Source organism: Carettochelys insculpta, chromosome 19 (genome assembly GCF_033958435.1).
Source record: "Carettochelys insculpta isolate YL-2023 chromosome 19, ASM3395843v1, whole genome shotgun sequence".
Taxonomy (NCBI): domain Eukaryota; kingdom Metazoa; phylum Chordata; order Testudines; family Carettochelyidae; genus Carettochelys; species Carettochelys insculpta.
In genome coordinates, this window is record NC_134155.1 from 2,316,634 (window position 1) to 2,342,802 (window position 26,169).

Sequence of the window (26,169 nt, forward strand, 5' to 3'; positions counted from 1 at the left end):
TCCAGGTGGTAAGATCCAATATAGGTTTTTGGCTTTTGATTTTTTTTTTTTTTTGTTAAACAGGACAATTAAGGTGATTTTCCTTAATTTCATTTGAGCAACATTTTAATGCAAAAGAACAGCGAGAAGAGAAAGCTTCCACCCCAAAGAGATGTTCATTCAGGGAAAGAGGGGGTCAGAGAGTTCATCTTTGTCCCCAACATACACATCCTACAGGGTAAACCAACCAGCGTATCCCCCAGCAGGTCTACCCGCTCAAGCATCAGCATTTGCTGGGAATACTACAAGGCCCTGTCAAATAATTAATCCAATGTATTTTGCGATAGTGTCCATCTTTGTTCTGAGTGATAGGATATACCAAGACACTGGCACTCCTGAAGTATGGATTCACCGGACACTGGCTGAGAGTTAAGGCTCTGGAGTGGGTTTCAATGCAGTCAACAAAATAACGTCACACTGTTGACAAAGCTGTGCAGCAGCGAGACACTGGAGTGTTTCTATATAAATATGTCACACGGACAAACGTTCGGAACCCCTTACTTTTTGAGCCCCCTAAACAGGTTAACGGCATTCCTAGAACTAGTAGCTAGTGTTTTCTTCAAGACGGTTAGTGTGAGAGGAAAGTCATTTACACAGAACTCTGGCTGGTTGGTCCCCAGGAAGAAAATCTTTACCTCAAGGCAAACCTCATCTGTGTTCGCCTTCCAGTCCTCGTAGGGCCTGAGGTCCTCAGTGCTTGCCCTTCCCAGCCTGCCGGACACTGCCCACCGCCACCCTGAAGGGCGATACGCAGCCACTACAGTCACTGCATTTACTCCCACGCTCCCTGACCACCCTAAGGTCATTTTTTAAAACGTACTTCCCAACCTCGTCTGCTCCCTTTCAGTAGTACAGCAGCTCTGAGGAGAGAGCCACCCGGAAACAGCGCCTCCTACACACGGCGGCCCACGCCGCCAAAGCTCAAAGTGTCTGTAAAGTACTGTGGCAACCAAAGTAATATCAAGGAGCTGCACGAGCAGCAGGATGTACAGTGGTGATGAGGGCTAGTCAGCAGCTGGGGAAGAGTCACTGGCTCCCGGTACCCTGTGGCAACTAAACATTTAAAGGGTTGGCTACACTTGACATGTAAACAGAAAACTGCAACAACCCAAAGGTACTAAACAGGTGCATGTAGTCTAGGAGTGAGATCCCAACCAATGGCATTTGGTGACTATGGCCTCTTTCAATACACCTCTGGCATTTTAGACTGATTGGCTGCAAGCCTATGGTTTCTGAAGAACAGAGCAAAAGAACTATTTAGGGCTCCAAGAATTACCCTGATGCTTGGCTAAGGTGAGATGTCACAGCATTAGCTACACAAGTGCATTACTTATACTCTTCTTGCCAACCTCCTTCAAAAGCACGACACCCCTGCCACCAGCACAGATGCTAGGCCCCCCTGCACACACCTCTACCAATACAGGGCTCAGGAAGCTGCTTTATGCCCTTGGAGAAAGCTCACCTCTTAGTGCAATACACTTGAGTGACTAGGTTCTATGCTGATCCCTGTCATCCCAGCAGGGGAAGCCTTTCCTCTGGCCCCTTCCCACACCTACTGTTCCGTTAATCCCTCTCCTTCTGAGGCTGCACCAGCAACCGTGGCCAACTTCATGTAGATGAATGGGCAAAGAATACAGCTGCTCTGCCGCCAGAGAGGAGCTTATTTTCAGCTCCCCTGGTCTGCTCAGGCAGCGGTTCCAATCTCTGGACATCAGCGAAGGTTTAAACTCTTCCTATGACTCTGTAGGAACAGGGTGATGCACGCAGTCTGAGGCAGCTTTAATGCTGGAACTGGCAGCCATCTTCTCTGACTAGTTGCATATGTCTTACTTAGATCCCCTCCGCAGTCCCCCCCACCCAAAACATAAAACTACAAAACCAAACCCTGCAGCCAAACACTATGACATCCCAGTTAGTAAACACAAAACAGAGTGCTTTGCAGAACGAATGCAATACTCCACGTTTACCCAGCATCACACTGCAGTCCCACCGAGCGGCGGCGGCGGCTGGGACGTATCTGTAGGCAGTTTCTGTTGGCAGACAGCTCCTGTGGCATTGCCACCCTCAGTTCTCATTTAAGTTATGTGTAAGACATGTGTGAACCATTGGATATTTGTGAAGTAACACTTGTGCTCCTGCTCATGCCCTGCTCCGTCCGTCCCCCAGAAGCTGTCCGCCTCAGAGCCTGGGGGCTGTTGCGGACCCCTATAGCACTACCTCGAGGTACCCCTTGCATGGGCCCTGCGGGGTGACCCCATGGCTGGGGTCCACCTTGCATTGGATGGCCCCAAGCTTGTGGTGGGCCACCCATGGGATGACCCCAATGAGGTCCTGCACCCCCAGGAGGATTGTGGGACCAGCCAGAAGCTCCCGGGTAGCTGTGGCTGAACGCCTCGGGGGAGAGATTAGACAGAACCATATTACTGAAACCTAGCCTCATGCTTTCTGAATCAAAGGCTTCGATCTCGCGGGCTTGGCGCTCCAGCAGGCTCCGTATCCGTTCGGTGCGCTCGTTCTGCAACGCCAGCATCTCCTCCTCAATCTGAGGGAAGGAAAGAGAAAAGGGAGTCTGTAGCAGCACCAGCAGCAGCACCCGTTACAGCCACAGCATGCACAACTGGGTCACTGTAATGGTGAGATTGCAGCATCTGCAGCCCTACCCTTCACCCAAAGGTTAGATCAGCAGCAACGGCCAGGTGCACACTCACCACTGAATGCAAAACCACCCTCTCTGACCTGTGCACCACCCTACTTCCTGGTGTTTCACACCTAACAATGGGCCTTTCAAAAACACGGCTGTAGCTACATCTTCAGCAGCTCAGACTTGCAATCGAAGACGCAGCAGCAAACCCTGCTGCCCACACCCTGACTCAGGGACAGAGTGCTCTGCGCAGAGTCACTGCTTGCTCATCAGTCACCTCTCAGAGCAGCATAAGCTGGTCTTACCGAATCGAGCCACCACAACTCTGCCAGAATGACAATTCGCTGCCTGACCTGCCGGGTTTCCCTTTCAGAGCCTGGCTTCCAATCGGCTTTGGATTATGCTCACTGTGACTCTGCTCCTGTCCTAAATTGGTTTCTGCTGCCTCATTTCCCTTCTGGGGTTTGTTCACTCTGCGGAAACAAAGCTCTGATGCAGGTGGAGAGATCCGCAGTCTGGGTAGGTTAGTATCTGGATGATTTGCAAATGACCAGCTGAGTTGGGAGTATTTCCATCCCTTGCTCTGACACGGCCTCTCTCCAGCACGACCATCCCAAATCACTTTTTAACGGCCCTTATGTGAGGCACGGATGCCAAGTACTTATGGAACAGGGAATACTCAGCACAAACCTCCTGAAGGCCACTGCAGTTTACTACCTTGAGTTAAACACTCAAACCAAGGAATGGTTCTCCCACCTCTCCATACCACCCAAGGGCTGTTATTGGGCTTGGTCACAAAGGACAACAGACTGCTTGACTGTTTGCATGCAGACATCTCCATGTCTGCCAGCAACGAGAGTACGATATGGGACTCTCTCTCACCTGTACTGGATATTAATATTCATTTGCTTGTAAGCATTTTCAGTGCATTTAATCAGGGAATACGTAAAGTAGCTTAAGCTAGAATTCAGGAAACAATCTGCTCCAACATGAGTCATCACCTCCACCTTTGGAGTTTGAGATGCTGCCCTCACCTCCCTCGCTGACTTCTCGCAGCTCTGCACCCAGCAGGAGGCTTGCTGAAGTAAAAGACCTCCCCCACCGTGTATGGTTAGGCTAAGTAACAGCTAGGTAGCAGCCAGCTCACTCTGCCGAAAAGCCACACAGAGAATGGCTCATGGTAAAGGCCAGAGAAGAACCACCTTGTTCTGTGAAACACTGAACTTCAGGCTCTGCTTTTTCAAAAAAGCTGTTCACTCAAAACTGTTTCCATTTGTGCTTAGGAAAGCTTCCCAGGCCCTGCACAAAATACAACCACTCACGCAAACCCTGTTTCCATTTCAGAAGTATTTCGTGTGGGCTGAAAGCTTGGATACCACACACCTGCACGCAGCAGAGCCAGGGGTGCGGGGGACGGAGAGGGAAGGGGCGGGGCTGGCTCCATGGCCGAAAAAGGGGCAGGGCCTCAGGCACTCAGCGCCTTCCAGACAGCAGCACATCCCACCCAGCCTGAGGGCACCAGGGAGAGTCGGTAGCTCCTGTGGCAGAAGTGCGTGGAGCAGCATGGGAAGCAGGTTGCACACCCCCAGCTTTACCAATACACACTCCTCCTGGGACTAGCAACTGGAACTTGCCTCCAGTCGAGAGCCAGAGCTTCAGCTCACGTGGATGCAGACACAGCACAGCACCTCACCTGTGCATCAAGGCAACCCAAAGCAACTGTGACATGGTGAGCCTCTGAGAAACAGCACTTTCCCTTTTATTCCAGACAGGGCCCCATTTACTTTCCTGGGAGGCCATCCATGAGCAGTAGCTCCAGCAAGGCAGCCCAAGAAAGCATTCTCAGTGCCAGCTCAAGCCCTGAGCTCCTCTGCTAGCTGGTCAGGATATGCATCATGCAGGTCTGCCGTGCACAGGCCTTTGCTGATTGAAGCACGACTTTTTCTTGCATCATCCCTGCTTGAATGGTAGTAAGTGATATTAAAATCCTACCACATCGCTGTAAAGAGGCACATCAATTAAAAAATACTCCAGGGTATCCTGGGCCTCAGAACAGTTCTGACAGCAGAGGCCAAAGCAAAACGGCCTGACCTGATTTTTGATTCCGACTGGAGCTGTGCTAAATTCCCACCCCTTTTCACTGAGACCACAAGCAGAGTCACAGGGACCTTCCACTCAAGCACGCTGTGGATCAGGTCCATAGCGAATAATTTGCATTGAATTCATTTTTGGCTAACCTGTGCGCCTTTACATCACTGGCCTAACTTCAGCCTCTGTCATAACTTTACGCCAGGGTTTCCTGATTACGCCCAATGCAGCATCAGAACACATCCAAACTGCACCCAGAAAACCAAGTGACTATCAACAGATGATACTAGAATATACATGCTTCCAAGAGATACGTATTAGACTGTGTCACCAGGTAGCAATAATCACAATACAAATATTCAGTGCAATTGCCAAGATTATTGCTGTATTGTAAACGGGAACAAAATGAACACAGCCCTGCAGTTTACAGCACATTTTACATCCGAAAGCCCTACATGAGGGTTTTCCACAGACTTAGCCGTTCGCTTAAGAGATTCATGAATACACAGCAAATGTAGCTCTCTTAGCCTGGCTTCCCCACTGCCCACTAGAACAGGGTTGCATGACACTTTAAGGTGGGGTGTAGCACAATCAGCCCTCCCCGCCTCCCAGCTTCTGCTGTGTTGCCAGCCCTCTGCTGCCATGTCAGAGGGCTGGTGATGCAGCAGAAGCTGTGGTGGGGAAGCTGATCACACTGAGCCAATCAGGGAGCAGGGGCAGGTGCACCTGTGGCGCTTGCCCCACTGCTGGGTTGAGGCAGCTGGTTCCCAGCGGTGGGGGCTGGGCTGGCCGGGGGGTGTCCCAACGCAGTGCTCACGCTCCCCCTGGTGGCACCAAGCCGGCCCGGCCCCATAGCACTTCCCCCTTCCCCCTTGCGCAGCACCTGCGCCCCCAGCCAGCACACTCCCACCTGCCTCCCTTACTGTGGGCCTGTGAGGAGAGGGCATGGGGGGGGACATGGCATAAAAAGTTTGCCACCCCTGCATTAGATAAAGCAGCATTGTTCAGGAGTGGTTATGTGGGGGTAAGTCAACAGAGGTCTTCTACAGGAGGAAGGCCATGAGCACATTTCCCTGCTTTGCCGTGACGTGCTTAGTACGTCAGAGCACAGGTTTGTGTAGTGCAGGAACGCATACTTGGTACCAGTAAGCAATTCTGTACCAAGCTCTGCAGCTCGGTGACTCCTCTGTTTTTGTGTCTGGCTGCTCCACGTTGTACTGGGATTAAGGTCAGATCTCTGGATTTAACTAAGATATGATTATCGCCTTTTTTCTTAATGGGTGTCCAGCTTTCATCACCCTCATTTCATGGGGTGTATCAGTTGGCTCTTCAGACTGCTAATGGTGCAAAGCTGCATACAACCAACATTTCTGCTCTGGGTGGCAACCCCATCACAAACCTGTCCTGGCACACTATCCTTTCTACTTTAGCGTCGTTATTCCACACACCAGAGAGACTTCCACAAACATCGGCTCCCTCCTGAACTTGGCGGGAATCCACTGTCCAGGGACCCCGGAAGAAGGTTCCATCCCCCACTCTACATAAAGGCTCAGGGGCACAGCAACCTCCCCTCCATCCGCTGGAACCTGATGCAGACTCTCTGTCTGGCCGGGAGGAGGAGGTGGTCATGGAATTCAATACAAAGGACTCCCCTTTCAGCACCCAAGATACAGGCACTCTCCACCTCATCCCTGCAACGTATCCCATAGCACGGTCCCCTTGGTCAGCCCAGACCCCTATTCTCTCTCGCGCTAGCAGGGATGGGGCAAGAGGAACCCCTCCAGAGAATGCTTTGCTCTGACCAGCAGGACACCACTTTGCCTCCCAGGTGAGAGGTCCCAGGGAAGGCTCAAACCCAGTGTTATGTACTGCCCTGTTAACATTAGCTTTTCCTATTCAAGCTGGGGGCCACGGCCATTGCCAACTGCTGCTCCCAAGGCCACCCCCTCAGCCAGCCTCACCTTCTGCTCCAGGAGGGCCCTGCGAAGGGACACCCTCTGTTCCAGCTCACGCAGCTCCCGATCGTGCTGGGCCTCAGCCTGCATCTTGATTTTACTTTGATACGCATTCAGCAGCTCCAGTTCCTGCTGCAGCTGCATCTTCAGAACCTGGCACTCTGCTTCCTGTGCCTCATCCAAACGCAGCTGTGGGGGGAAGACAACAGAGATGTTTCACTGGGGGGTGGGGGGGAGGCCACTTGTGACACTGTGCAGGGGAAGCATTTGTTTTCTTAGCAATACAATTGCTTTCTATTGTATCCACCTTCATCCAACAGGGAACCCACAGAGGCAAACACTGGGGCAGTAACATGGCAATGCTGCCTCCTCCAGAGCTCTGGCCCCTACAGGGGAGCTGAAGGCTGGCTGGCTGGTTCTAGCATCTCCAGCTCTCTTTTGCCAGAGGGAAGCTCAGAGGAAGAAAACTTCTGTGTTTTAGCAAGTGGATTAATGGAGTGCCAAGTTCCAAGGCAGATTACTGGAAATGTGCAGACTCCTAAAGACAGGAATGGACTCCTAGCCCCTGCAGAGCATTATCAAGTAGCACAGCCTCAAAGCAGGTAAACCACTCCCCCATGCCTATTCTACAGCTGTGCTACCCAGTGTAGGGTATGCCTCTAGTGTGCAGAGCAGAGGGGGCCAGGCAAAGCTGCAGGAGCCCAGACTGACATCTGCTCCCTGGAAAATGGGCGCTCCAAGCCACGGGCAACTTATTGCTTTCCTTCTTGCTCCTGATTTAGGAAAGCTGCAGGCCCCAGTAGCAACTTATTAGTCTAGCCTTCTAGTCTCTGCTCCCACAGGTTCAGCCCCAGAAGGACAGAGGAGGAATGAGGGAGAAAGATGAGAAAAGGCAAATAAGGAGAAAATGAATAAAAGAGAATGAACAGGAAAAGGAGATATAGCAGCCACTGTCCTGGGGCCTGAACAAGCAGTGATAATCAGCTGGGAGTGCCCTACCTGCTGATCCATCTCAAAGTGGTCTCCACACGAGGAAGGCTATTTGCTAAAATGGACCTTCCAGTGCTTGCTAGATTAGTCTCAGTATCATTTCTGAGTCATAGCTAGAAGCTTTTAAGCCACTCTATGGTATAAACAGATGGGACATGCTCTCAGCTCGCTAACTAGGCCCTGCTGCGTACCCCCAGATCCTGGGCTGAGCTGGACCTGCTCCACACCACTAAGGCTCTTTGGACCAGCAACATCCGTGGCTCAGATGTTGCCAGACCAGAAAGGCTCAACCTGTAGCAACAATGGCTTGAAACCTAAATGCCTAACAGACCAGGCTGAAAGTAGCCTACTGGTGCTCCAGAAGCAGCAGCCAATTTTAAAGGCGTAGGCTGGGTGCCAAAGCAGCCCTCAGATCCAATGGAAACACGTACTGTGCACCTCTGGCCCGTAACTCAGGAGTGACTGAAGTGGGCACTATCGCCTCTGGATTTGAAGGCTGCTTTTGCAGCCAGAGGATGGACTAGCTTGGAACATGAGTCTGGGGCAAAGGAAGAAAACAGCCCCGCTGCCAGGATGAGATCAGGACAAAATGCAAACGGACGTTTGGCTGAACACATGGATACCAGATCTCCGAGAAGCAACTCACAGCTTGTGTTGAGAGCATGTCGTTGATGCTGTGATCATACTGCTCTGCCAGGATGGCCAGCTTCCGGGTCTGCTCTTCCTTGAGTCGCTTCAGGACAGCTTTGTGCTCACTCTTTGGTGTGGTCTCCAGCAGGTGGTTTCTCAGTGCTTTGTACTGTCTGGTTTGGATCTTGCACGTGTCCTGAAACTGCTTCTTTATTTGTAGTTCTTTAGACTACAGAGAGGGAGGGAAGACCCACTACATGTCAAAGATGGAGGTACGATAGTCAGTGCTCTTTCATTCCCGTGAGCTCCCAAACACCACACGTGTACAGAGCAAAGTGATGAGCACCCAAGAGACAAAGGTCATGCTGCTGCAGCTGCTCTGACACCTGGCTAGTTACACTGGATGAGTGTGCAAACCATTAGAACACAGACAACGCTTCCCCGACAAAGCTGCAGGCTACAAACAGCTGGCACTACACAAAGGGACCTGGTTTCCACTGGCCTGCATCCAATCCTGGCTGTTGCTTTTCATGCAGCCTCTTTTTGGTGGTAGGCAGAATAGTTCTTAGTGGTTACAGCCTTAATTCCACGTAACTGCTCCTGGATAGGCAGGGCTGCCATTTCGTGTTGTGAAACAAGCATATTAGCAATGGTTTGCGTTAGGGAGAGCTTTTTGGATGGAGGATTTGATGATAGAAATTTGTGTTTTAGCCCTTTGGTGCTAGGATCTAACTTTCACACGGATTTGCGATACAGCGTTACCTTACTGAGGAAAACAGTGGCCAGCACAGATTTGGGGACATTACTTGGTTAGCAGGGGACTCACACTTTATATCTGCATGAGGGGGCATCTTGCCTAGTCTAACACACACGCAAATACACAAGTACCCACCCTCTCCCTGCATCTGCTGGAGACCTGAGGTCCTCTCTGTGCCTTCTGCATGCAATGCTCTGTGTTGTGAAGAAGTGTCAGTGTTTCAGAACCTGGACTTGCCACTGACTTACTGTGCGACTCCAGGTAAACTAGTTCTTTCTGCATTTCAATGGTTGCATCTGATTCAGCCTTGCCCTCCCTCCCGCTCTCCCTCCCCAGGGACCTGCAAAGTGCTCTGAGCCCCCGGGGTGGCAGGCCCTATACAAGCATTACTGTGGTTACCATCCTTCCACCCGAGGACCGGGTTGGATTCTCTTTAGCCAAACAAGGCACAGGAGGAACAGCACCTGAGACATCACAGCTAAGCTACATGTAGCGTTCATGCCAAGGAAGGAAGGTTAAACCAAGAGATGTTCCCTGACCCTGCCAGACTGGAGAAGAGCAGACCGATGAGGAACAAAATCAAAGGCTTCAAGCAGTGGCAACGCACAGCACTGTCTCTGGGCTGAACAGTCAGTCCCTTCACGACTTTGAGGTTACAAGTGCCTAAAGGGGGTCTCCCAGCAACATTTTTCATGACCTCTGAGTGAGGCCATCAACTCTTGCTGGTGGCTGCTCTGGCCATTTTTACTAAAATATTTAATGACCTTCCTGAAAAACAAACAAACAAGCACACATACATGCCTATTATTTAGGCGGAGGGTGTTTGCAGACTCAATACTAAAAACAAAGCATACTTGTTGCTATTCTTTACTGGAGCAAAGCAGGCAGAAACACAGAAAAGGTGCTGTGTGCACATTCTTCTTGCATAGTCATTGTTTCTTTTAAAAACAGCAAGAAGTCCTGTGGCATCTTAGAGACTAACAGAAATTTTGCAGCATAAGCTTTCGTGGGCAAAGACCTGCTTCATCAGATGCATCAGCGGGTCTCTGCCCACAAAAGTTTATGCTTCAAAACGTCTGTTAGTCTATAAGGTGCCACAGGACTTCTTGCCGGTTTTGAAGATACCGACTGACTCGCCTACCTCTCTGATAATTGTTTCTTTTGCTTTTTTGGGTTGCCATTTTTTAAAAAGACTTGCTAGCTAGTAAGTCTGTAGCTGTGAAAAGTAACATCTGTGTGTTTGCTAACATTGCTTTTCACAGCAGACTTACTCAGCCCTAGCAAGTCAGGGGACAAAGTGACCCTGGATGGTGAGATGGGCAGGGAGACAGTAAGGGCCCGGGGTGATGGGGGAAGGGGCATGAGCCAAGGGCCAACACCTGTGACTAGGGTCCAGCCCACAGCCCGAAACTCCAAGTCTGTAGCCTGCTGCCTGCCAAACCATGGCTGAAGCCAGAACCCTGAGCCTCCGCACCCCGAGAACATAGCAAACACACTGGCTGGCTGCTTCTCCGGTACTTGCGTCTCCAAAGGCCACTGCTCCTTTTCTCCCCTGAAAGCTACTGCCTAGGAGGCTGTGGCCATAAGAAAAATCTCTGGTGGGTCTGGTTTCCAAAAACACCCCTATTCCCTGGTGTAGGACGCCTGCACGCGTCCAATTTCTGGTTCGCTGATACAGGTATCAGAGAGGGGAAAAGGGCACTTCTGCCCTTCCTGCGTTCTCAGAATGCCACTTCCCTGCAGAAAAGCCCTTAGAGCTTTTCTCCCCACCCGCTGCCCTGAAGGGAAGTGCTTGTAGGACACACGCTTCTATCAAAGACTTGGCCACAGCCAGGGATAACAATGCACTTCTCCTCACTTTCTGTGAAGTTTCTCTTGGACACCAGACTCTGTTTACAGCTTTCCAGTGCAAAGGCTCTAACAACAGGAAACACAAGGGAAGGGTCAGGTTTCCAGTCAGGCTTCTGACAAGATCACGTCTGCCTTGTATTGTGAGTTACCAGAAAGAGTGTAACAAGTTAGACGCTCAGAACTATTGTAACAGAGCACTTTTCAGTGAAGTGTAACATCCACTTACCGTTCCTTCAGGAGCAGCCAATGTCTGTTAACAGACACATGATCATGAAAACCTCCCTGCCAGCCTAAAAGGATTCAGTAAGCAGCAAAGGGAAGCCCTGTAACTCGGACCCTTTAATAAAGGGAACTCTCTCTTACTGAAGAGAGTATTTGATAACTACAGTCATAAAACGTGTTTGCATTGTTCAGAAACGAGGGAAAGTTCATTCTAGTGAACAGCTCCAATAAAGAAGGTATTGGGCTGCAAAAAATACCAATATGCCAACAGGCTTCATTAGAAGTGCTGAGTGCACATAAATGTGATGCTGGCTTGACTGCCGCAGACTCTGAAGCCCTTCGTTAATCACAGTACAGGTAGAGCATGAGCAGCTGGCTCAGCTTCCCATGCTTCTTGTCAGTATGCTTGAGCCTGCCTGGGAGGGATGAGCCCTAAGAAAGTTCAGTTTCCATGACCCAGCCAGGTCTTTTGACCTCTCTGCTGTAACTGCCAACCTAGGGCCCGTTTCAGGGAGGGAGGGGTACTGCCTGCTTGTGCTTCTAGCGTATCACCTTGCGGAGGCAAAATTCATTTCTGTTAACTTCAGAAGGCTCAACCCAATGCAGCTGCTCCAGTTTTATTCAATCATAATGCAGGACAGCTCCTTCGTGAAGTCATCAGCCATTTCTGTACCATACCCTTGGAGATTCTGAACACAGCGACCAGCTGGTCCCCTGTGACCAGCAGTCAGTTTTTAACTATTCAAGACCGTTATGAGGTTGACAAGTCATTTCTTTTCACTGCTGAAGTATCACTTCCAAAGCAGTGATTTTACAGGCAATTTCTATCATTAAACCAACCTACAGTTGGCATGAACCAAGTTAGGCAAATCCTGCCTCCAGAGTCCTGCAACAAAGGAATCCCATGTGCCATGCAGCACATAGTGTTATGGGCACAGCTGAAATCCTGGGAGGACTGCAGGAGTTTCCCTCCACACAGGAACCACACTAGCTTTAAGGAAGGACCTTATATTCCATTCACTACGCACTTCAGGATCTCTAAGAGGGATGTGAATGTTTAACCAGTCGGGCTCACCCTGAACAGATGAGGCTTACCAGCTGTGGTTATCTGGTGGGAGCTGCAGCAGCCCTCAGCCTGCTGCAAGCAGGGGGCTGCTCCAGCCCCACATGGCCCACCGCAGCTAGGGGCACTCCAGCATGGCCAGAGCATCCCTCGCCTGCAGTGGGCACAAGCCGGGAGCACCACGAGCAGGAGCAGTGCAGTCTGTCCGGAACAGCCCCCGTCAGTAGATGGCCCAGCCTGGGAGCACTGCAGGCAGGGTGCTCGGCCCAGCTGAAGCAGCCCCCACCCGCAGGTGCCCAAGGCACACCTGGGTCGGGGCACTCCAGCTGGGCCAGAGCAGCTCCCATCAGTGGAAGAGGGGACGCCTCCTCCATTTAATCGGTTAACTGGTTAAACTTACGGTTTTACTGGTTAACCAATTATATGGGATTTTACACCCCTCATTTGTACGTATCAAAAGGAGGGCTTATAACGGAAACACTACAGCCTCCGCTACACAGGCATGAGAGCTCCATTCAGATGCCTGTGTAAGTTCAGGACAGAATGTGAGACAGCTCATCATTAGATTATTCTTCCCTCTGACATTGCTTTCGCTAGTGTTTTTTTATTTGTGTCTGCTTGTCCACTATCAAGGGTAGCCACCCACCCTCTGTTGTGTTGCTTGTACATTGTATTTCCATGTGCACCAGCAAAATTAGACTCCTAAAATTACTTCTTCGCAGAACAGTGGATTTGTTTAGGATGTGAGGGACATTGGGGGCAGAACAAGAGGGCTACAAGGATAAAAATATTTAAAATCCAATTTCTAATGAATGTTAACATTTTTAAAGGAGACGCCAAATTGCAACTGCTGAAAAGCCGAACAGTGTATTTTTAAAGGTATGAGGAACTAGTGTAGTTAGAAGCTTGCCTGCAACCCAGGTTACCTGGGTGAGCAACACAGCCATTGCAAACAGCTGCTTTTTTAATAAACTAAAGATAGGTACTACTTAGTTATAAGTCACCCTGAATAACTGAGCTTCATGACAGGCCTTCAAAGGAGGAGAGGCTGGCAGTGTGTACAAAGGGCTGAACCATGTTCTGTAACTGGGCTAAAAGACCTTAAGGACTCAAGTGCATGGCAGACCGGAGCTGGTCTGGTGGTTGGTCCAGTGACACAGCTGTAACTGTTGGGCAGAGCAGTCCTGAACTGTGCTTGGAGCGTATAACATGGCCTGTTTACTTGCCTACCCACCACAACCATGCCCTGATATTATGCAATACCTTCAGACTCTTGGGCTGCTGCCGAACCTCCATGACATGCTTACGCCTTAGCTCACGCTCTCGTCGCTTGTTGTATTCCAGCTGGTTTGTGAGCTCTGTTTGGTGCTGAAGTCTGATCAGCTCACAACGCATCTTCTGGATGGTATTGAGGTGGCGGAACTCCAGTTCTTGCATAGACTCATGCTGTCGCAGCAACATGGCGTGCTCCAGATCCTTCTGTGTCTGCCTTTTGTTTAATTCCTAAACCACAAAGAGAGAGAGAGAGAGAGAGAGAGAGAGAGAGAGAACTGCTATGAGTTAGGTGCATACCTGACTTAACTGGGATTGCATTCACTGCAGTGCATTTCAATGGCTCTACCAAAGTATACCCAAAGCAAGTTAGATGGTACACCAGAGCGTTTCTGTAACTTATTTGTGGTAGGTATCAGGTATAACATAGGAAGAGTGATCAAAAAATAAATCACTTCACATTGCTTCCTCCTGGAATGGCTGCTAAACAATTCAAATTTACCATGATTACGTATAAGATTGTGTCAAGGATATTTTTAGTAAAGTCACAGGAAAAATAAAAATTCATGGAGTCCAGGACCTGCCCATTACTTTTACTAAAGATACCCTCACAAAACTGGGAGTTGAGATCTGTGAGGGGGTCCCTGCTGTCCTCTGATGCTCAGAGCTCCCAGCTGTCTGAGCTGGAAGTCAGAGGTCTCTGGAAGTCATGGATTCTGTGACTTCTGAGGCAAAAATCACAGCCTTAACCACAGTAGATGATTTCTGAAAAAGTTTTTAGTGCCGTCTACAATTATTCATTTGTTTTTGTTAACACTTCCCTGTGTAGTCACAGATAGGTCGCTGTGTTAGTTTGTATCTCCACAGAACAAACAAGCAGTCCTGTAGCACTTTAAAGGCTAACAAAATACTGTATTAGGTGATGAGCTTTTGCGGGACAGACCCACTTCTTCAGCTCTGAAAAATGCCAATAGATGAACACCACGACAAAGAAGCCTCCCTACATAATGCATAGCAGTGAGTCCTTGCTGAAGAAGGATCCCCTAAACTGACAGGTTGGTTTGTACCACAGTGTGCCCATTTAAACAAATCTCTTAAAACAGTCACTCTACGTCAGGCAACACCACGTCCCATACTGGGCACAGGGTTTTGGCTGCATGATAGGTGTCCTCCATAGTTGTTAGGAACTGATATGGCTCCTGGGTTTTGACCCTCCCCTTGCCCGCTCACCTCCCGCACTAAGTCCTGCTCCAGGTTATGGCGCCCAAGAAGCATTCTTCTCTTAAACCGGCGGCACTCCAGCTCCAAATACTGTCTCTGGCGCCGCAGTAAGTTGGCTTCTTCCTCCGCCTGGAAATGCTGAATGTTCTCCTTCTGCTTGGAGAGCCACTCCTGCTTCTCCTTCTTGGGAGTGCTCTGGTTTTCATTCAGCTCCTGACAAGACCAGGACAATTAATTTCAGAATAATCCCATTAACTTCACTGACAATGAACAACTGAGCTGTCCTGTATAATAAATTGAACTTTGGTGAGGTGGTGCTACGCTATCCTCTCGGACACAGGTAATGCAGAGCTCTCAGCAAAGTGCATGATATTGCCTATCTATGGCAAGCTGAATTTTGGCTGCTTTAACTGTGTATTTTCTTGAGTCTGTCATTTTAAATTAACTTCAAAACACTGATCTGCTTTTGAGTTTCCTTCAGACAAGTGTAAAAGAAAACAAAAGCTTGAGAATAATATGTTCTACCACTGATGATGTAATGCTACTTGTACTCATGTCAATTCTGGTTTACGAGGCAATTCGATTGGCCTCTGCAGAGGAGAAACCTCTCCATTTCCTTCAAGAGGCCAATATAATGGGCTCAAGATAAATACATGCATACAAGTACGTGGCCCAGACGTTGCCACATCACAGCTGGGATGACAATGAGACTAGGGCAAATTCAACCTATGTCTTTTGCCAATATTGTTTATATAGGGTACTGATCCTACAAAGCACTTAAGAACATGCTTAAGTGCTTTAGGACCATTAAATGGAAATATCTATAATGCACTGAAGTCCCCAAGGCAAGGCCCATAATTTGCAAAGAAACAGTATAAGGCAGTAAACAGGAGAGATGACTGGCTATGTTTTCAAACTTGGATGCTAAATTTGACATCAATTTGAAATACCCTTCAATTCAGAAATGACTGACAAAGTCAGGAATTTGTCTGTCTACACCAGTGGTGCTAAATGGGTTTGCTGTGAGAACTGTCAAAGAGTGCCATGGAAATGTCATCCATTTCCCCTCCCACCAGCTCTTTGAGAAGTAATACATACTAGATGGATCAGTATGTTTACTAGACTAGTCCTCACACATACAAGAATTAATACCATACAGAACATCATTGTATTTTACCAAGGAGAGTCAATACATCATAGGGAATTGCCCTTTGAATAGTATCTATTGTATGATCCAAGAAAGATTCCATCCCATCACAAGTCTCTCAGCTCTAGTACTTTCTAGGCTTCTCCAGCCCAGAGAAGATTTATGCTTGAGATTATTTGTTACTGATTTGTTAATTGCTGGTTCCAAAGTGGAATCACAGGAATCAGTCAAGAACTGAATGGATCTTTCAAAAACTCTAAGGTGGTACGTGTGATGTCGGTTTGTGAAAGGAACTGGGAAGTCTGTACCAACAGCTCCTGCTGGATCTGACAAAGATCATGATTTTCAAAATAATACAGTAATTGTTACAGCACTAAAGAGCTTCTCCAACTCCTTTACTACCTTAAAGAAGTTATTTTTAGCAAAACCTGGGAGTTCACCTTCACTGCTCTACATTCCGGCTTATTCAATAGAGTACTGACAACTCAGATGAAAATTTCACTAATGGTAATAGTGAATTGTCCTCTATTTACAAGTGACGCAGTTAAAAGGTATGTTCTATAGTATACTGATTTACATCTGAACAGTGGGAACTCTTTCCTACATGACACTCTAGCATTCTCAGGTTTGTAAACCCTTTGCTGGAGCTGAGCTGGCGAACACTACTAAAGAATGGAAAAACCTGTATATCTGTTGACAACTATGGGGCTGCCCACACAAAAAACCATAATTCTGTTTTAAGATCAACAACAAGCATTACAAGTGACATCTTCAACAAGTGTCTGGCTGGAATAACAATAGAGAATATGCCATGATCAAAATACAGTTACTTTGCCACTTACTGGCATCTTGTAATTTTGTGAATTCAGCGTATGAGTACAATTTATCACACAAATATAACTATTAGTACAACAAATGGGTTACCTCTTTGAGTTGTTCTTTACGGAGCTTGTATTCTCTCTTCTGGGACTCCAGGAAGCTGTTCAGTTCTTTCTTTTGCTGGGCCTGAATATGTTGTTGAAATTTCTTTTCTTCATTGGCCATCACTTTAGCCTACACCAGAAGGCAAAACAAAATGAGTTTCTGTGACTCAATCAGTTTAAGAGCCGTCTGCTTCCATTTCAGACCCCATGCAAAACATTTTTGCTTTATACCCTTAACGTATACTCACCACGCATTTCAAAGATCAACAAGACTGCAAAATGTGCAATTATTTCTCCCCCCTCCCATGAATGCACCCACTGACAGTCTCTGTTCAGTAATTTATTACTTCGAACCAAGCTCTAGCTTATTTTTACTCTTGTAACAAAATCAACTCCTTCACAACAGGGTGCACCTTAGAAAAACATTTAGGTACATCTACACTATTTAACAATTAGCTGCAGCTATTAGGATAAAAAGAGGAGCACAGACATTCCTGGTTTGGAAGCCCGCAAAAGGAGTGGGTTTAGATCCTGAGGAGGAATGTCTACACTGCTATTTTTAATGCTGCAGCACAAGCCTGAGTGTGTAGACTCAGTCTCTGAGATTTGTTCCCTGGCTTTTGTGTTTCTGCAGGCGAGACATAGCCTCAGACACCATGAGGATGAGCCAAGCATAACAAGCTATACAGAATGGAATACAGTAAACCCTGGATTTTACAGGCACCGATTTAGTGGGCTTCAGGAACAACAGACGCCTCCTCCTCTGTTGGTCCTGAAGTCCGTTGGTGTCCACAAAATCACCACTTCTTCCCCACCCCCTCCAAAAAAAAAGACAACCGCTGTTGCAGCCTGGAGAAGCCACCATGCACTCCTTGGACCAGGGGTGGGGTGCATACACAGGCAGACTGGGACTTGCATAGGGGAGCCCCACACCTGGTGCGAGGTGGCTCTGGAGGCAGCTCCCCCAGCCGCGTATGGTGAAGCCTCTCCAGCCACAGCAGCTCTGGTGAGTGGCAGTTGGGTTTTTTGGGGGGTGGGATGGGGATGGGGACTTGGGCTGGGGGAGCCTGGCCAGGGTGGGTGGGCGGGCAGCAAACCCTTGCATTTAACAGATTTTTGGGAATAGTGGACACACCACCCCCCATTAGTCCGTCAAATCGAGGGTTTACTCTTGGTCCACCCAGTGACCAAAAATACAAACAGCTGAAGAACCATCACCGCTATCTTTGTTGGTGGCATTTGTCCACCTCAATTACTTAACAAATAAGTATATTAATGAACAAAGAAAAGTATGCACATTCTAAGCACAGATGACATTTCTGTGTAGGATTATTTTATCTGAATTGTAAGGCCCAAAAAGAATCATACAAAGCAAGACTGCTATTTGACTACCTAGATTTCTAGTTGTTTCTGAAGAACGCACTTAATTCACTCATACATAAAATCAAGATGACAAAGGATACAGGACAATAGAAAGGAAAATCCTTACTGTGATTCTTTCTGGGCTCAGTATGCTAACATTTAGTACAATGTACTGGGATGCAGGACATACCTTTCCTCTAGTTACATAAACACTTTAGTGTAAGGAGGTGATGTATTAGCCTTTTTCTAATTATCAATTTGCTTGGTTCCTGAAAACAGACACGTAAGAGACTACAATGTCATCTCTTCTTCAGTGAGGAGAAGTGGACAATTCAATGTAATTAACAAACAGACTAGTCTCCAAATCTTAATCTCCTACCTCCTTCTCCATGGCTGCTTGGTGTTTTTTAATTAGCTTTTCCATTTCTGCAGCAAAGTTGTTGCGCTGCGTTTCAAGATCTTTGTCCAACCTGAGACGATGCTCATCCATCTCAGCCTTCAGTTTGTTCTCCAGTGCCATCAGCTGCTTCTGGTGCTGCCGTCTCATGCGTTTATAGCCAGACATCTGTTCTCGCAGCTCTGAATCTTGTTCATGTTCCTGCATCTGCCTCGTCACCTAGTAAGACAACCACAGCAGGAAAAAAAGTTAATACCTCTCTTTTTCAGCATTTGTCAACAACAAAAACACAAGAAAAGGGGTTAACAATGATATATAAAACTTTGTTCAAAAGAAGACCACAAGATCCAGGGGCAGCAGACAGCTAAAACCCAATCTGACGATGAGACAACCTTCTCCTGTAACACATGAAAGGCTCAAACAGGTCCCTAATGAGAGTCTTTGAATTATTACCAAACCTATGAATGAAGAGAGGGAGACCATGCCCATCTTTATTTCACCTAATTCTGTTTTCAAGGGGTTTTCTTCTGAAGAGAAGACCTGAGGCAAAGGGCAGCACTCTATACAGCTGCAACTTACAGTGCTCCTTTCTCATTAATCTCAGAGCAGTATTTCTGCAATAGCTATAATCCCAGCCAAACATGGCTTAGCAGAACAGTCTCCTAAGGGTACAGCTACACTATGCAGGAGATCAACCTGGTCAGAGTCGATCTTCTGAGGTTTGATTTCTTGCACCTAGTGGAGAGGTGTGAAATCGAAGTATCAGGGATCAACAGTCAACCACTGTACTCCTCATTCTCGGTAGGAGTCAGGGAGGTCCATGGGAGAGTTTCAGCCATCAACCTCCTTCCACCGAAGGCCAGATAAGTCCATCGTAGAGACATCAATTCCAGCTACACAAGTGCCATAGCTCTAACTGCTGATCTATGATCAACTTTAAGGTTTAGTGCAGACTTGCCCTGTGCCTAGAAGCAGTTAGCACAGATTAAAACCACTGTGTGTCTCACCTCAAAGGCCTGAACTTCTATGAAAGTGACTCCATTTTATATGGTGCTATTCACCTCTACCACTCCAGACGCACAAGAGCAAACACCTCAAATGCAGTCAGCACTAATGTTTATGTTGGAAAATCATGAGTTCAGCTTCGGCATTAAACTTGTGTGTGTTTCAGTAGCAGAAATTAAAGAAAGTCACCAATTTTTATCATGAAAAAATGCCAGCGAGTGACAATTTTACAGACACATCTTCCATTCTACCAGATCTAGATTAGTGTTGTGCAAATGTGGCTGCCAGGAGGTTTTCTGCAGCCATGACAGCCTACTGGGCAGAGATGGGGGAGGGGCAAAGCTCCTCCCTGCATCACCCATGGGATATGTGGGGCCTTTGTCCCTCCCCACCATCTTCAGCTGTGGGAATTAAGGGAAGGCCCCTCCCTATCCTTTGCCATCTCCAGGCACCGGACTCTCTTGCTCTGCGTTTCTGCAGGGCCAGCCTTACAAGACACCCTGGTGAAGAGCCTGGGAGCTTGTGGCAATGGGTGAAAGGAAGCAGTCAGGTGCGGGAGCAATGAGAAGACTAGGAGAGACAGTGGGGACCTGGGGAGGCCACAGGCTTAGAGGTGATGGCGGGCCAGGGAGGCAGTAAGGGCCAGGTGCACTATAACTGTACATTACATTTGTTATAGAGTCTGTAACAAAACCCCAAGTAAATAAATTATGACGACTTTGACATGTATATGTGCACATTTGTTTTTCTTTCCTAATACAGTAAGCTCTTTCATATCCAGCAGCCATGGGACCAGAACATTCTGGATAACAGAATACCTAGCAATGCATGACTCTAAAGAAAAACAAGATTAGATATTAGGAAACAAAAATGCATGAAGAGTTCTTTATTTACCAACAACAATAGTATTGTACACTGTAAACATACTGTATTTATTTGTATTTACTTTTGTTATATGGTAAATATGGAAAACGTACCTAAAATCTACTTCTGGTTAAAATGCCAGTTATTTGATAGTTCCGGGTGACAGGATGCCGGATATGAAAGGGTTTACCTGTAACTCAGTATTGTAAAAGAATCTGTCAGAGTGGTCACAAGCAAGAGCTGACAGAGCCACTCTGAAGCCACTGAACATTTTGTGTGAGACCTCCCTAATCTATGGCATGGCTTCACAGCAATGCAATAACAAAAAATATATATACTGGAATAGCAGTAGTAGGCTGTTAGTAAAAATAACTGGTCCACGTGATTAGCCTATACAGGGGGCACATACAAATATTAGGATGTGAAATTTTGAAGGAATTATTTGTTTGTGGCATGAAACTATAAACCATTTCACATGGCAGATTCCTTATGTATTAGTAGGCACTCTTTTTGAAAACACGTGAGCTTCATAAAATACTTGTGTGGGGAGTTACGTTTACGTTAGTAAGCTAGCTGACTATTTTTGTGGTAACATTTTTGAGTGAGTGACGACACTTCACATTCCGATGAAATCCTAAAAGCTGCAAACAGCATAACTACAGGTCTAAATTTGTCATGTTCACACAATTTAGCGACAGAAAAAGCTAAACCTACCAGTGATGCTGTGCGTATAGTAGCAAAGTGCTCTCGGTTGCGGTAATGTGACTTGTGGCGAGATACTTGCGGGGGAGACTGTGGTTCTGATGTCCTTGTTCTAGAATCAGACTCTTCTCTGTAATTTTCTTCCTCCTAACCAGTGAGAGAAATATTAATGGCATCATGAATAAGGAAAATCCATGCTACTCACATTTGTCACCTGAATCTGCTTCAAAGACAGCTTTAACAAAAATGCATCAGAAGCACTAGCCCTTAAAGATAACTGCTGATAATAAGCCAGCTAAAAATACAGTATAGAAAACAGAAGCCTAAAGCCTGGAACTTAGGATGCTGAAATTTTATTTCATAATGTTACTGCTTAGTGGAAAGCAACTTGCTAATCGGTGAGAGTGCAAAAAGTAATAAAAGAGAAATGGATTATTGAGATGTTCAACAGCCTGCTTCTACCCATCACACTACATCGCAGACAGTATCTCTAACCCAACCAGATAGACAAGTTCCTTCTTCACAATGACAGTAAATCAGATTAATTTCACTACGTGTAGAAACACTCAAAGGAAAACAAATTTTTGATTTGTCATATCATATGCTATACATACATGTTTGGAATTTATGATTCATCATTAGGCAACTGGTAATTAACTGTTATATGGTAATTACCGGCTTGGGGAAAAGTATCTTTCCTTGTTTCATAACTAACAAAAGACAAAATTACTGCCACTCTCACAAGTAGCTATGAGAATGTATGGGCCTGAAAAGCGTAACACAGGGTGTCCAACATGCTGCTTGTCATACAGAATCTGGCCCATGGAGCCTTTTTATCCAGCCCACAGAGCTGGTAGAGGCACCATTAAAAGCCTGCTGGGTGGCACTGAGCTGCAGGTGGCTCTTTCAGGAGCCATTTGTGGCTCCTGCCTCTGCCGCCTGACTCCTCCTCCTCCGGCTCCCATACAGCGTGGCAGCAACAAAGAGAAGTGGCAGGGGGTACGCACACAGGAACTGCTCAGAGCTGCAGGAGCACTGTGCGCCGCTCTGCGCACGCATCCCTCCTTAGTGCTTGGAGGGGAAAGGCATGGCAGCAGCAGCTCTGGCGAGCTGCTGGCATTGTATTACAGTGGAAGGGGAGATGACTCTGCAGGAGGGGAGAAAGGACTGGGTTAAAGCTGAGGGCTGGGGCTACCTGGCTCTGGAGGAAGGTGGGGATTGAGTTAAATCAGGAGACTCTGAAGGATGAGAAGTGGGGTTGGGGATTTTGCAGGTCTGAAAATTGTGGGTATTAGCCATACTTAATTTATTTTCCTTTTGAAAAGTGGGTACTTTAAAAAAACTGAGGCTGAGAAACACTGGAGAAGAACTCCGTTTAACTGGTCTGACAGCCAGCAGGAGGGATCCAGCCATTAAACCAATTAAATTGAGTCTGACACTTTCAGCTGGCAGGGTGTTGGGAACTGCCCCTGCTGCTATGTTCATGGGAGTGGGTAGGAGGCAGCTGCACAGCCATGGTGAAGAGGAGATGGCTTGACAAAGGAGCAGCTGGTTTTGGTGGGGGGGCGTCGTTTGGGGCTGTGAGGGGTTTAAGCCTGAGGGTCTGGTGGTGGTTTGGGGCTACTTTGTGTTTGGCCCTCGGAACATGTAAAAAATTGCCATGTGGCCCCCAATGAAATAAGGTTGGACACCCTTAGTGTAGCACAACCCTTGTGTAGTAAGAGCACCACGTTGTGGATCCTTCATTATTCCAAGGTAAGCAAGGGAAGTGGGTTCACTGTGTGCCATGCTCAGAATGCTGCAATTTTTTCCTGGGGTAACCTGTTCACTAATTAAAAATTCAGTCAAGCAAGGGGAAGGTCAGGAACAACTCTCTGCCACTGCTGTGGGTCTAGTATTGGAGAATCCACTACTAAAGTAAAAAGGAGGATGAGCATTTACAGCTTCTGTACTGTAAAAGAAGCCCTTGATAAGTCCAGGGCACTCACTAAGTAAGCAAATTCCCAGTATGCAATCCCAAACTGGTTTAGAACAATTTAATTAACACAGAACTGCTACACAACCAATTTAATAAAACAGGCTTCAGAGAAGTTATACATCAGCCTTCTGACGAGGGCATTTTTAATGCACATTAATCTTTTGGCATAAAATTCTGAAATCTGCACTATTATGTTGTGAGATAGGAAACAACGATTTATGCCTCTTCTAATATCAAAACAAATCCTGCGCATACTACACCATTCACACCAACTGAAATCACAGCATCATTCAAGCTGGGCTGGCTAGAAAGCTAACACTCACAGGCTTTAGATGGATGACAGAGCTATTTGACATCACTGTGTGGTCCCCTTCCATCATGTCTAGCTCACTCTTGTCATCAGAGGCATCTGGAAGACTGTTAACACTACTACTTTGGCTACTTGCACTGATGGACATACTAGGAATGGACTGATTACTTCCAACGCTATTCACTGTTCCAGTCCTGCCAACGCCATGGTCTTGCTCCTAAATGGAGGAAAAAAAAACTTGATTACGTCATCTTTAAAATAAAACAGTTCATCATAATTGAAAATGTATTGATCTTGCCAAACCATATGTTAATAAAACTCCTTTAGATTAACATTCACCTGCCAATTCATTGCAGCTGCCCACTTTGCAGACATGTGCCACTAAATATTTCTTCTGTGGAAATGGTGGCAAGAGAACAGGTCAGCTGCAAACTTAACCTGACTGATACCAGATTATCTGCAGAAGGGACCATGCTAGGAAGTTAAACTCAGTGAATCAGCAATATTCTGTCCTAGTAACTGTTCTGCCAGCAGCCCTGTCTTTCCCTAAGAACAATACCAGCCTTTTTATAATTTACTTGTGTCCCCTTTGCACAAGGGCAGAGTCGGGCTTTGGCTCTGGCCTGTGGTTTTACCATGTGCTCCAAAGTCCAGGCTTTCTTTTATTTTTTAAATTTTGAAGTGTTTCCACCCTTTATGATCAGGTGGAAAAACCTTCAAAAAAATGAGTCAGAGTTAAATGATACAATGAAGCTGCCAGTGGCGTCGCTTAGGTTGCCATCAGCCCTTATTTCAGGGACCAGCGAAGGTGCACCAGCACAAACCACTCATGTAGTCAAGGAAAGACAAAATTTGCATCAGCAAAACTTTCCCTGGTTTCAAGTACTGGTGCAGGTCCTGCCTTTCCCTTCTTACAGTAGGAGTTTGCCCTGTTGTGGCTGGATGGAATCAATGCTAACACCGAGGGGGACAAGACCACAGGCTGCAGCCAATCTGAAGTAATAACTCTGAGTGACAGGAACAGCCTCCATTCATCATAATAAGTTTGTTCTAAACCTTAATTACCATTACTAATCTCCCTGTTGTGATTCATTCTCTCTCTCAGCTCCTCTTACCTCCTCCTCCTCTTGTGTTTCTACTGCAGGCCCATTGTGTGCCTCTTGGAAAAGGAGTTTCTTCATTTTGCGATACTGCAGATTGTCCAGTTCTCTCACCGCATCCTTTGTTCTCTGAATTAGGTCTATTAACACTGTTTCAGGCCGCTCCCGAAGAACAAACATGTGCTGCAGAACACACACACAGGTGACTAATAGTCATATCTCCAGTGCATACACTTTGCTGGAAACCAGCTTCAGGAATTTCGGTCATGTTTCTTCCCCCACCCTACATAGGTAGAATAAGAACTCAGCCTACAGCTCTACTAGCTCAGGGTAGGGTCTCATCAGATTTCAGAACCTAGATGAGTAGTTTGATGGAATACATCCAGGGCTAGACAGATGTTGCAGGAAATAGGGTCTGCGACTCAGTTCAGTGAAACTCTTCCTTCAGAGACCTTGCCTAGGCTAAGGAAAAGGATGTTTGATTTTCAACAACGCTTAAACCCTATCTTCTCTGGGTAACACCTTTAAAGCATCAGCTGGCCAGCCAATTTCAACCACCTATCATGTTTATTAAAAGTGGCTGTTCTTTGAAATCGTAAAGTTTGTTTTTCTAAACAGCCCTTTTTCCTACTCCAGTCAATGCCTCTATTGATAACTAACACTCAGCATATGGCTCTTTCTGATGAGATGCAAATGAGAGGATTTGAACATGTCTGGTCCCCTCTCACTTCCAGTCCTGTAACTGCTGTGATGCTCAAATTATTAGAAAGAACTGCTGTATTGCACTGCACTGATGGATGCATTTTGCCAGACAGTGAATGGAAACCAATCTGTATGCGTTTGAAGGTGTTTTAAGAGCCTTCCGGACAAACTGTGTTACATAAATATGAATCGTCATCAGCAATACTAATAGTTCTATACTGTTAGTTTGGAAAGCAGTACTGCAACAGCCACCATTTGTCATATTTCCTACATGTCCTTATGAATTTGCATACAGCTGTTTGCTCCTAGAAACAGGGAAGGAATATATTCATAAAATTGAGGCACGTTTGTTTTCCAAAACAATACTTTTTAATTAAAAAGCGTGTTGCTGAAAATAAAGCTGACCTTTAGAATTCTGACAGGGTACACTGCACACCCACTACGCCCTGCAGTGGAGACTTCTGATGTGGCTCCTACACTCCCACTAAACCCATCACGGAAGAATCGTGTTTACTATTTGAATGGCAAATCCTCACAAATGTAAAGAAAGGAAAAAGCTCACAATCACACAACCGTTAAAACACACAAAAGGTGAGCGTCTAAGCCTGCGCTGTCAGCAGTCACGTGCTGATGGTGCAAGACTACCCCAGGGTATAACCATTTAATAGAAAGCATCAGTACAGCAAAAGATGCAAAGAGGAAAAAAAAATAAAAATCAAAGCCATAGCTTTTACAAGGAGAATGAAAAATTAACCAAAACAAAATGCTACTTGATGCTGTCAAAGGAGTCTACAGAAGTCACGTCTGCACAAGGCCATAACAACACCTACTAATACATTGTCAGTTTAAGTATATTCACTTAGGCACGCATCAGTTCTTTTCAGCCATTTAAAGACACTGAGATTCACCGCTAGAGAAAAGGAAATTAAATACATACAGCACATGGGAGA

The 26,169-nt window shown here is 46.7% G+C and overlaps 1 protein-coding gene across 6 annotated transcripts in view; it reads right to left on the minus strand.

Moving 5' to 3' along the window:
• Nucleotides 1–25: 25 nt before the first annotated feature.
• TAOK1 (TAO kinase 1) overlaps nucleotides 26–26,169 on the minus strand; it is a 112,806-nt gene continuing 86,662 nt past the window's right edge. For all 6 annotated transcript variants that reach the window (XM_075013974.1, XM_075013975.1, XM_075013978.1 and 3 more), the window contains 10 exons: nucleotides 24,533–24,700; nucleotides 23,431–23,634; nucleotides 21,142–21,276; nucleotides 18,541–18,777; nucleotides 16,801–16,929; nucleotides 14,739–14,942; nucleotides 13,500–13,739; nucleotides 8,360–8,572; nucleotides 6,730–6,912; nucleotides 26–2,581 (listed from right to left, as the gene is read on the minus strand). In XM_075013974.1, the coding sequence (XP_074870075.1) occupies nucleotides 2,120–2,581; nucleotides 6,730–6,912; nucleotides 8,360–8,572; nucleotides 13,500–13,739; nucleotides 14,739–14,942; nucleotides 16,801–16,929; nucleotides 18,541–18,777; nucleotides 21,142–21,276; nucleotides 23,431–23,634; nucleotides 24,533–24,700 (2,175 nt within the window). In that variant the 3' untranslated portion in view covers nucleotides 26–2,119. The remainder of the gene's footprint in view (nucleotides 2,582–6,729; nucleotides 6,913–8,359; nucleotides 8,573–13,499; nucleotides 13,740–14,738; nucleotides 14,943–16,800; nucleotides 16,930–18,540; nucleotides 18,778–21,141; nucleotides 21,277–23,430; nucleotides 23,635–24,532; nucleotides 24,701–26,169) is intronic.